The 12,712-nt window shown below is 35.0% G+C and overlaps 1 protein-coding gene across 3 annotated transcripts in view; it reads right to left on the bottom strand.

Moving 5' to 3' along the window:
• The window catches only part of LOC118196525 (uncharacterized), a 61,697-nt gene that overhangs the window by 25,462 nt on the left and 23,523 nt on the right, over positions 1 to 12,712 (bottom strand). For all 3 annotated transcript variants that reach the window (XM_035367988.2, XM_035367989.2, XM_035367987.2), the window contains exons 7-9: positions 10,428 to 10,796; positions 6,598 to 6,966; positions 1,024 to 1,110 (exon numbers count right to left, since the gene is read on the bottom strand). In XM_035367988.2, the coding sequence (XP_035223879.2) occupies positions 1,024 to 1,110; positions 6,598 to 6,966; positions 10,428 to 10,796 (825 nt within the window). The remainder of the gene's footprint in view (positions 1 to 1,023; positions 1,111 to 6,597; positions 6,967 to 10,427; positions 10,797 to 12,712) is intronic.

The following is a 12,712-nucleotide window of genomic DNA, read 5'->3' as shown; positions in this document are numbered from 1 at the left end:
TTATTTTTTTCTGTTTCAAAAATAACCTAATGTCTCTACAACGTGAAATCTCATTTCTAAGATCATTAAACAATGAACCAGAGACTTAACAATGAACAAATAAACTTAACAGTGAACTTGACAATGAACTAGAGACTTAAAAAATACAATCAGTGATTTAAACGATATTCTAAAAGATGAGTTTTCGAAGGAATCAATAGCTGTATGAACGTTTCAAAAATAACCTGATGTCTCTACAAAGTGAAATCTCATTTCTGAGATCATCAAACAATGAACCAGAGACTTAAACAATAAACTTAACAATGAACTAGAGACTTAAAAAATACAATCAGGGATTTAAACGATATTCTAAAAGATGAGTTTTCGAAGAAATCAATAGCTGTATGAACGTTTCAAAAATAACCTGATGTCTCTACAAAGTGAAATCTCATTTCTAAGATCATCAAACAATGAACCAGAGACTTACAATAAACTTAAGAATGAACTAGAGACTTAAAAAATACAATCAGTGATTTAACCGATATTCTAAAAAATGAGTGTCCGAAGGATTCGGTAGCTATATGAACGTGAGAAGCGTTGTGTTAGATTATACGGCTTGCATATTGAGCACTAAAAAAAAATAATAATGCTTTTTTTAATTTCTAATTTTGTGTAAGCCAAGTCTTAAAATTTGTGGACGCATTGTGTACATACGTAAGGATACATGCTTTTAGAGATACAAATTTTTAGTTGCATTTATATGAATATATTAAAATCATTTAACTAAAATAGACATTAAAAATATTTGTATTAAATGAAATAGACATTAAAAATATTTGTATTTAACTAAAATAGACATTAAAAATATTTGTATTTAACTAAAATAGACATTAAAAATATTTGTATTTAACTAAAATAGACATTAAAAATATTTGTATTTAACTAAAATAGACATTAAAAATATTTGTATTTAACTAAAATAGACATTAAAAATATTTGTATTAAATATTTGTATTAAATGAAATAAACTTTTCCCTTTTTTACTTGGTTTCCTGCACTTGGAATTTCATGAACACTACAGTCCCATGTGTTCGTTTCGAACAGCGAACCATCTGGGGTAACATTAAGCAGCTAAGAATAAAGAAAAAGTTTCAGAAATGTATATAGAAACTAAATTCCATCTCTTCAGAACTATATGAATATTTATCAGTTTTAAAATAAAACATTTTTCTAAAATGTAGATATAAACTATAAAAATTTATCATTCATGCAGAATATATTATTTAACCAAAAAAAAACAAAAAAAAAGAAGTTTACAGAGTATTTTAATTCTCTATTATTTAAATGTTTGCGAACGATATTTAAATAACTTTTGCCTATTCTTAAAAGATGTTCATTAATTGTTTTGAAATGTTTTGAAGCAAAACAAATCTATCAGTTTAAAAATTTATAAAAAAAAATGCTTATCTGTTATAACTCAGTAAATCACAGGATTCACAGAATTGATAAATATTAATTAAAACTAGTAAAACTCAGCGTAAAAATGCTACATTTTCTCTATCTTCCTTTCTTTTTTTTTTAGCTCAAAACAGGCGTTAGTTCCGAATGGGATGTTAGTCTCAAAGCGGCCTTTTGTACTGAATCATTATAAACGGCGTATCTCTTTTCAAATTGTTGCCACCAAATATTATCACCGTATATTATACTTAAAGAAATTAAAAGAGAAAAGAGACATTAAGGAACAATTAAAAAATAAGGCAGGTTTTGTAGCGGCTGATGATGAATAATTGTTTTCATATGAATGCAGTAATTTATTTGATTGCAGAAACAGTAATTCGTATTCTTATTTTTTTTTTTTGGTATATATTTATTATTAGTCCAAAGTGGCTTTGTCCCTGAAGGACTATTGTTTTCGTTTTGCGATTTTGTGTCGAATCACTATAAATGTCCGTTTCACTTTTCAAACTGTTGCCACCAAATGTTAGAGTCCTGCATTATATTTGAAGAAATTAAATAATGAAGAATCTGCATGAATGTTTGCATGTTTCTCGCATTGTAAAAAGACAGCGGTAGCTAGCGCCATCAAATTCTGAATAACGTAGTCCGTAGTCCAGAACATGGGCACCTGCAAGCCCAAATTTTGAATCTAAAATTCGCTTTATTATCTATTTCATATTCTGTAAAAATTAAGCGAATTTTCGATTAACAACTCAACGATTTCAAAGCGAGCAGTGGCAACCCTGTACGGATTAAAACATTGGTATCTCCAGACCGCGAGACTGTGTATTGGAAATTCTTAAGGGTATGCTGTTTTTAAATATTTTATAATTTTGCCATTGAATCTATTTTTTCCCGACGTCAGCTCTAAGAACATTATAGTTAATAAATACAGTAAACACACGGAACTTTAATAATAAAAAAACAAAAACATTCTTTGCAAAGCCATTTTTGTAAGGAAACTGAACACTGAAATTATGAACAGAAAAACAACTGGAGAAGAAACAGAAAATGTATACCAACCACCAAACGCTAGAAAGGCAAAACAAAATGTGTTAGCAAGAGTGAGTGTAACAGCAGCGAAAGAGTAAAAAACCATAACAAACCCTTCTGAGCGACCATCAAAATCTGAAAACTTTCAGACTTTTTTCAAACTAAATTAACTACTTTCTGTCTTGAAACCATTAATTTTTGTTCTATACTGATATGGATTATAAGCTAACTGCACAAAAATTTTTATTAACTTTTATACGGTTTCTGTAATATACACTTGCCCACATTATTATGCAACTTCATTTACACTGGTTATCATAAATTAAGGAAAAATCACAAAAATAGCGATAACTTCCTCAAAAAAAAAAGCCAAACCGTGTAAAATTTGAATATGTTGCCAAGTAAGAGTAGCTGAGTAAAACTCCAATATGCAAATTAGGAATACGTCATCTGCGAGGAGCATAAATGCCCATGTTTGAGAGCAAGTCCACATGTTTCACTGTGATACTGACATCAGAAATCTGAGATAGCCGATTCGTAACAATGATCTCCAGGCATCATTAGTCTGGAGATCATTGTTACGAATCGGTTATCTCAGATGCCGATGATCATCATTAGTCTGCAGAACTACGATAGAAAGCCATTGGAAGATAGAAAGCCATTGGAAGACTAAATGCAGGACAAAGTCAAACAGAAGTGGCCAGATGGCTAAATGTGAGTTCTTCTGTGGTTCATAGACTTTGCAGGTAATTTCAAATCACAGAATCGGCACCTAGGAGGTTCATCCAAGGACGTCCAACTGCTACGATGAGCATTGATGACCGATAGTTGACATTATGGGCACTCAGGAATAGAACCGCTACTCCGACTCTTCTTAGATCCTCCCTTACTGCAGTCACCAGAAGGTTGGTGTGAACGTCAACTGTGCGTAGAAGGCTTCCCGAAGTTGGTCTGTATGCGAGGCGAACAACCATTTGCGTGCCGCTCAAGTCACGCCATAGCAGGGACCGTTTACAGTGGGCATGACAACGTGTCCACTGGACGCCTGAGCAATGGAGGGCTATTCTCTTTACGAATGAGTCCAGGTTTAGTCTAGAACGCGGTAATAGGCGTTATTTGATATGGAGAGAACCTGGCACCCGTTATCATCTGCCAATCATCCGAGAAAGAGATGCATTCGGAAGAAGCAGTGTCTGTGTTTGGGGTGGCATCTCTTTGGGTGGACGCACTGACCTCCATGTTTTTCCAAGGGGGACCGTGAATGCTGATGTTTATAGAGATGACATCCTTGATGCTTATGTGCGCCCATACGCCGGGGCAATAGGTGATGCTTTCCTGTTACAGGACGACAATGCAAGACCACACAGGAACCACACGTCGTATATGGTTATCTTCAACAGGAAACAATTATGCGCATGGAGTGGCCAGACCAATCCTATCGAGCACGTTTCGGATGCTTTAGGGAGACGTCTAGCTGCTCTCAATCCGCCCCTTTAGACCCTTGCCGCGCTTGCAACTGCTTTGCAAGAGCAATGGCTCTCGCTTCCTATGGAATTGATAGACCGTATAATTGAAAGCATCACACATCGCTGAATGTGCTGTATTGCTTCATCGCTGAATGTGCTGTAGAGGTGATTATATTCCATATTTTAGGTACTTTTACTATAGCAAAATGACATCTTCGATTTGTTCATTTTATACATGGGCTAATTTCTATACTACCATAATTGTCTGGTAATTTCTTTTTATGTTATTTGATACCTTTCTATGTGTTGTATATTGTGGGTAAGTTTCATAAAATTCTACATGTAACTTTTTCAGTAATCGTGATTTTTGTGATTTTTCCTTAATTTATGATAACCAGTGTATAAGCCAGAACTACACCAGACCGGTTTAATAAATAATGCATTTGGAAATTCTTTACGAAAATATAAATAATTCCAAAACTCAGCATTGGAGGAATGCATTGCGAGATAAAGAAAAGGACTGAGATTCTCATTCATCATGAAAATAACTCTGAAAGCAAAGGCAAATTTAATTTTTTGCCCAACCACAGACAGCAGAAAATGTTAATTAATTGCATACGAAGAATTATTACGCAACCGTAAAACCAAACTGGTTGTCTGTTGATGCATCGGGTATTATACCATATGACATGATTTTGGGGAATGAAAATTTTCTTTCGATTCCAGAATGTTCAGCTGCAGAATAGAGTATTTTTCAGGAATATTTCTCTTACACTAAATTAGGATTGCTCTTTAAACGGCCATTTTAAGAATTTGCTACGATAAACGTTTACTTGAAGTTCAAATAGCCTTAGAACAAATAATTGCATGGAATGAGTTATAGTAAACGAGGATCCTTTTTCGGATAATTTTTTTGCATGATTAAACTCTCCATCGTATTGCACGTTTCTACTAGATTTGGATGATTCTCAGAAAGACTTATTCAAAAACCGAATTTACTCTGATTCCATAAAATGGAGTTATAGCTCCTTTACAGTTTACGGGCTAGTGATGTTGGAAGCGTGCTAAGAATAACGATTTGCTATTCGCTCATGAACTTACTCACTTTGAGCTAACAAACGCCTGCTTTGCGAGAAAAAACGGAAGCTGTTGTTGGAAGCGGGTCAGTAAAGTTATATTCTTATTTTGAGGGAGAAAAGGATGTTTATTCGCCCATGTCAAATATGAGTCCAAATTTTATCATTTCCAAAAATTGGTGAAATTTTTTTATTATTAGTTCTGTGTAGAAGGAAAATTTTAGGGAACCTCAAAACTATAATTGAAAGAAACTAGTTCAGGGAATTACCCTTCGTATGAGTTCATTCTTCTGATTCCACTATTGGCTCGATTTTTTTGCTATTGTCTCATTTTTTCTAATCGCTCATTATTCACCCCTAGTTCCGGAATTATTCATTAGGTTATTATTAGTAAGCGGTGTGTCATAAAAAGAAACCCATTCATTTCAGTGAGCGAACTGTTCTGAGAAGAGGATTTTGTCCACCTCTAGTTTAAATTTTCTTAACTACCTAGTGCACCTATTATTAATCCATATGGCTTTGTAATGTGTTGATAGATCAAAGCAATGTTTGTTACATCAATAGTATTTCTAATTCTTCAAATACATGCAGTTTCTGATACAATTAGGCAATTAATTTGAATATTGTTTTCCGAACACTTGTCCAAGTGTCGCACTTTTCAATGCGGAAACACGGCTTATTGTGATCAACAGTTCGGTTAATAGGATCCAAATTATTGCAGAAGAATTTTTTAAACCAAAGAAAAGTCATTAGTAAAGTTTAAAATGCATTATAAAATTCTCAAATTACAGAGAAATGTTCCCAAATAAAGTGGCCAATCATCTTGGTTCCGATTCCATTCAAAAGTTTAAAATTAGGCGATACTCTAATCTTTGTTTTACGTAGATTTTCAATAAGTCTATCCCTTTTGAGGGTATCACACACTTTTGAGGTCCCTCTTTTTCAAGGGGGGAAACGTCGGTAGAATTCTTTTTCCCTGAAGCTATCAAAGCCAAAGTAATACCAAAGTTATTGTTTGTTTGTTTGTTTTTTGGCCTAATTTTTTATTTTGCATCGGCAAATTCTCTTCCAACTAAGTATGCCCTCCGATTATAGTGGTATAGCATCGGTCATATAATTTCCAGAAACTTTGTTAATAGTTCATAAGCAAATTTTTGCATTTCCCTACTAACATGCTGTGAAAATGCTTATGTATATGTTTCTAGTTATATTTACATTACATTAGTTATATTCCATTGCTGATTTCAGCGATATTTTTTCTCAGCTTTTAATGTTATCGCTCGGTAAAGATTATCAAAATAGCCGTGGACGAACATGATCACATTAAGCGGCGCATACTAAATTTCCATTTACAATTAAATGATTAAATAAATTTAAAAAACAAATTTACTATTAAAGAGATGCAAAAAAAAACTAAATTTATAATGAAATTAAAGTTTCGTGTGTAATACTGCTGTTACTTTGAAATGTTACCTATCATATATTAGCCCAAAACATTTTTACAAATAAAGACAACAGCTGGTACGATTTCGCAAAGTAAATAAAATGAAAGCCTTTTAGTTATGTTTAGTTAAAATATATCTTACGTTATTAGGTATTTCTTCCGGCTGCGTTTGAACTTCCCGGTCCGCTTCAGAGCAAACTGTAGAACTACTTAATGGTCTTTCTAAGTGTACCATACCGCTGGGCAATTGTGTTTCGTTTCTCATATTGCCTATCGCATACACAACGCTGTCGGAACCATTTGCGTTCAGACGATTGCTTGGCAATTTGTTTGAGTATATACTTGCATCAATTAATCCATTTCCATACATAATATTTTTTCTTAATTTATTGTCGTAGCTATCGTTGGTTTTGGTGCCGTTTGTGTGACTAGTACATCTACTATTAGTGTAAAATTCGTTCCTTTTCCCATTGTAGCTTGTAACTCCATTTATGGATGCATCCAAGAGACACTATGGAAAAATTAAAAGTAGAATTAACATAAAATTGAAATTGTAAAACATATATTAAACACACTTATCAAATAAAGTAATTGCATTTAGATATTTTTTTTATTTCCAATGGTAGAGAATAAGACAAATATTATACAAACAGAACAGAATTCTATGAAGATGTAACGTAAAAAGTGAAGCTTTCCATCTCGGAGGCTCCGCTCAACCCCGGGCACCCTCTGATGTGGGTCCCGTCCATTTCTTCATCTAAGCCGTAAAGTGGGTAGTTTGGGCTGGTAAGAACACCAGCACGATAGAGATGGTTCGCTAAACATTCGTGACTAGCATCGAACCTGAAACTAGACATAGCCATTCTCAGTGATTTGGTTGGTTATTTCCTTCCCAAGATATCCTTACATACGACTTAAATTGAACTCTCCATTCTTTTTCAAACATTTACAGCTGTTTTATTTTGAAGAATAGTAAGAGCAATTTGTAGATATTTAACAATTTATGTACCTTTTTTATAAGTTACTAGGCCCGATAAACGCTACAATAACCGATGATCCATCGCAATACAACCTCTTTACCACAGGTTTTAGTCACAGTTTCTATAAACGAATTTGGCATTCAAGAAGTTTCTCGGAGATAGAGTAGGTCTCTAATCCAATAGCCTGGAGTCCGAGTGGATATCACGTTTTCATAGCTGAAATTTGGGGTATTAATCGGTCTTAGGGTTGCACCAATTCGTAGTCGGTTGCAATAGTAGGCCTAGCTGCTCACGAAACACCTCGGAAACGTTTCTTAAAACAGATAAAAGGTCTATTACATTGGCATGCGGCAACTAATTGTAATTAGATCGAACGGGAACCGGTATTTCCAGCATGGTATGGCCGTTAAAAAATGTAATTAGATATACACACAGAGATGTTAATTTAATTTAATATTTTGAAGAGCAGTATAATGAAAACTCAGAATGTTATTCGCAAATGATAAGAGTACGAAGTTTACTAACAGCTACTAATTTATTCAGTGTTTTAAATACATAAAGGAAAGAATTTAAAAACGTTTTTCCTATCCTTGTTTATATGATGTTGTAGTTTCTTCTAATTTTGTTTATATGGAGTTGTAGGTCTTTACAGTTCATGGACAAATTCTCTTTGGAAGAGTGCCAGGAATAAAGATCTGCTTTTAGTTCACTAACAGTTGTAGCTCTTTTACAGTTCATGGACAATACTCTTTGGAAGAGTGCCAGGAATAAAGATCTGCTTTTAGTTCACTAACAGTTGTAGCTCTTTTACAGTTCATGGACAATACTCTTTGGAAGAGTTCCAGGAATAAAGATCTGCTTTTAGTTCACTAACAGTTGTAGCTCTTTTACAGTTCATGGACAATACTCTTTGGAAGAGTGCCAGGAATAAAGATCTGCTTTTAGTTCACTAACAGTTTTAGCTCTTTTACAGTTCATGGACAATACTCTTTGGAAGAGTACCAGGAATAAAGATCTGCTTTTAGTTCACTAACTGTTGTAGCTCTTTTACAGTTCATGGAGAATACTCTTTGGAAGAGTACCAGGAATAAAGATCTGCTTTTAGTTCACTAACTGATTCACATTGCTAAGCGAGCAAACGCCTACTTCGCAAAAAAAGAGCGCAGCTCTTCTTAGAGCTGTTCACTCTAAAAGCGTATAAGTGACTAAATACGAAAAAATTCCTTTCACGTGCACTCTGTTTTCTCTAAAGCTCAGACAGTAGACACCGTTTGATTGTACTCGAGGTTAATGTTATCTTCCCGATACTTTCTGAGTTGTTGTCCAAGTGGCACACTTTTCTATGCGAAAACATGGCTTATTGTGATAAAAAGTTCGGTTAATAGGATCAAAATATTACAGAATAATTTTTTAAACCCAAGTAAAATTAAGTAAGTAAGTAAGTTTAAAATGTACTAGGGCATCTCGAAAAGTAAAGATACACCGTACGCCAGAGGAAAATAAAAGTTTTGGTGAGCAAGTTGGCAACACAGGTGTTAACCTTGAACCGTTAGTTTTCTCCTCGCGGTCGTTCGACATTTCAACGTTGATTCTGGTTGGAGTAGGTCGTGTTTAAAATGGCTGCGCCGATTCAGAATCCCGCCAACTGCGAAGTGCGCTCCATCATACGTTTTCTTCATGCAAAAGGTCAACGACCAGCGGATATTCACAAAGAAATTGTTTCTGTGTATGGGAACATAAAGAATCGACAAAGTGTAACGAAATGGTGTCGTCATTTCTCTAACGGTAGAACCGATGTTCATGATGAACAAAGAACAGGTCGGCTATCTGTGATCTCTGATGCCCTTCTTCAGAGAACAGAGGAAGCAATTCGTGCGAATAGACGTCTCAAATAGAAATAATTGCATCAGATCATACCGGAAGTATCAATGACAACTCTTTATGAAGTTGTGACTGTCAAGTTAGGGTACAGGAAATTGTGTGCGCGCTGGGTTCCAACAGGCTGCAACCTTCTATGACTGTGGGACACAAAAACTTGTCCACCGACTTGACAAATGTTTGGATAACGGAGGTGATTATGTCGAAAAATAATAAATAATCTAGTTAATAAGATGTAACTGACGTTTTCTAAATAAATATTTTTAAGGAATGCGAGCCATTGTATTACACTTTTTGAAATGCCCTCGTATTAAAAAAATTGCTAAGTTACACAGAAATGCTCCGAAATAAAGTGGCCAAGCATCTTTTTCAATTCTACTCAATCGTTTAAAATTAGGCAATTCTCTAGTTTTAGTTTGACGTAGATTTTCAATAACTCTATAATATACAATTCCGTTTTGAGGGCATCACGCACAGGTCCCTCTTTCTCAGGAACAAAAAAGTCGGCAGAATTCTTTTCATTAAAGGCAAAATAAAACTAAGGTTTTTTTTTCCTAATTTTTAATTTTGTTTTGGCAAGCTCTCTTCCAATAAGGTCTCTTGCAGCTCTTAAACCTCTCCTCCGGAGATTAGTGGTATAGAATCGGTCAAATAAGTTCCAAAAACGTTTTGAACACTTCATAAATAAACTTCTTTAATTCCTTATTAAAATGTTGTGAAAGTGTTTATGTATATGTTTCTAGGTATATTTATATTCAATTAGTTACATTCCATTGCTGATTTGAGGGCTATTTTTTCTCATTGTATAATGTTATCATTCGGTTAGGGTTATTAAAATAGCCGTGGACAAATATGATCACATTAAACGGCACATACCAAATTTCCATTTACAAATAGAGATTTTTTGAAGATGGATAAATGAACTTAAAAAGCAAATTTACTATAACGGAGATGCGAAAAACTAAATTTATAATGCAATTAAAGTTCCGTATGCAATACTGATATTGCACCTATCATATATTGGGACAAAACATTTCTGCAAATAAAGACAACAATTCGTACGATTTGCAAAGTAAATAAAGTAAAAGACTTTTAGTTATAAAATGTATCTTACGTTATTCTGTATTCCTTCTGGCTTCGTTTGAACTTCCCGGTCCTCTTGACAGTAAAGTGGATCACTATTTAATGATTCTTCTAAGTGAGCCACACTTCTGGGCAATTTTGTTTCGTATCTCATATCGCCGTTCGCATTAACAACGCTGCTGGAACCATTTGCGTCCATACGATTGTTTGGCAATTTGTTTGAGTATATCCTTGCATCAGAAAATCCATTTCCATACATAGTATTTTTTATAATTTTATTGTCGTAAGTATCGTTTGCTTTCGAGCCATTTCCGTGACTAGTACTGCCACTATTAGCAGAAAAATCGTTCCTTTTCTCCTTGTTGCTTGTACCTCCATTTACAGAAGTAACCAGGAAACACTATGGAAAAATCAAAAATAGAATTACATAAACATGAAGTTGTAAAGCATACATTAAATACATTTATTAAATAATGTAACTGCAGTTAGATATTTTTTTTATTTCCAATAGTAGAGAATAAGACAAATATTATACAAGCAGAACAGAACTCTGGGAAGATATACCGTAAAAAGTCAAACTCTCCATCTCGAAGACTCCGCTCAGCCCCAGGCACCCTCTGATGTGGATCCTGTCCATTTCTTCATTTAATCCGCAAAGTGGACATTTTGGACTCGTAAGAACACTAACACGATAAAGGTGGTTGGCCGAACTGTCGTGACTAGCATCAAGCTTGAAACTAGCCACAGCTGTTCTTCGTGATTTGTTTGATAATGTCCTTACACGCCATTTAAGTTAAAATCCCCATTTTTATTTTAAACATTTATTGATGTATAATTTTGTAGAATATCAAGAGCAATTACTAGGTATTTCTTGAACAATTTCTGTATCTTTTTTTGCAAGCTTGTCGGCCTGATAGAGGCCACAATGACATCAAATACAACCTCTTTACCCTCTAGTCTGTTTCTCCAAACGAATTTGACATTGAAGGATTTTCTCGGAGATAGGACAGGTCTTTGATCCAGTTGCCTGTAAAGCCGGCATGGACTCCGAGAGGATGACGACTTTGTCATAGCTGAAATTTGGGGTGCACAAGTGCGTAGTCGCTTGCAATAGTAGACCTACGCCCTCACGGTGCACCTTGGAAGCACGATAAAAAGTTAAAACATTGATATGCGGCAACTAATTGTAATTAGGTATACGGCTAAAAAGTCTACTACATTGATATGCGGCAACTAATTGTAATTAGGTATACACGCACAGATATTAATTTAGTTTACTATTTTGAAGAGTAGAAAAATGAAAACTCACAATATTATTAGGAAAAGATTAGAATATGGATCATATTAATGGCTAGTAAATTGTTAAGTCTTTTAAATACATGATGAAAAGATATTCGTTCCGTAGATATTCGAGAAAAAAGAATTTGGCACGTAGCCAAATCCCTCTAATGGGAAAACCCAAGAAAGAAAGTGGAAAACGTAGGCAAAACGTAGCGGAAAATTAGTTTTTAATTAATATCTCGGCTAATTAAAGTCCTAAGAAGACGCGAATGGTCACAATGGCGTGGCACGGACCTGCGGAATCCAACGGTGTGCTTCGCTAAGCCTGGGAGCCAGCCGCTTCGGAGGAGATAATGTTGCTCCTCCCATATATATAGGCGGCTTAAGTCGCCGATAGTTTATTGGTTTGCTTGCGTAACTGTACTAGCCAAAGGGGTGAAGTTGCCACGGCACAGGGTTGCCGTTTCAATTGAGACGTAGACAATTTCCTGTAAAACTTGCCTTTGCTATCACCATCCATAAGTCTCAGGGCCAAACGCTTAAGCGTGTTGGCATCTTTTTACCTGAGCCTGCATTTGGACACGGTCAACTTTATGTTACCTGTTCAAGAGTTCGCGAAAGAACGGACGTAAAATTAAAAATAATGGACGGTCCTCTGCAAGGCGAGCTTAAAAATGATGGAAAGATCTACACAAGAAATGTTGTGTACAAAGTGATCTTTGACATGTGAATTAACATTTCATTATTTAAATCACCTTGATTGATTGAGCTAGCGGTGGCTGTTAAGAAATGTACCGCCAGTAGTTTCCTTCATTGCACTCTACTTTAAGCAATTAAGCAAGTAGAAGAGGGATAACCTGTGGGGCAGTAAACAAAGGGGTGTCCTCGCCGCCTGCCTTGGATAATTCAGTTTAAATTAGCAGACACCTTTGCACAAATCATTTTAATTACAATTTATAATGTCTAGAACAGCGGTCATTTCGTATGACCGCCGGGCTTTCTGGTTGTATAATATCCACACAAACTATTTATTGC

The sequence above is a fragment of the Stegodyphus dumicola genome, chromosome 2 (assembly GCF_044657685.1).
Source record: "Stegodyphus dumicola isolate Sdum_Otavi_A_Nest chromosome 2, ASM4465768v1".
Classification (NCBI taxonomy): Eukaryota; Metazoa; Arthropoda; class Arachnida; order Araneae; family Eresidae; genus Stegodyphus; species Stegodyphus dumicola.
The sequence above is the reverse complement of the archived record's forward strand: the minus strand, read 5'-3'. Positions and strand labels throughout refer to the sequence as shown.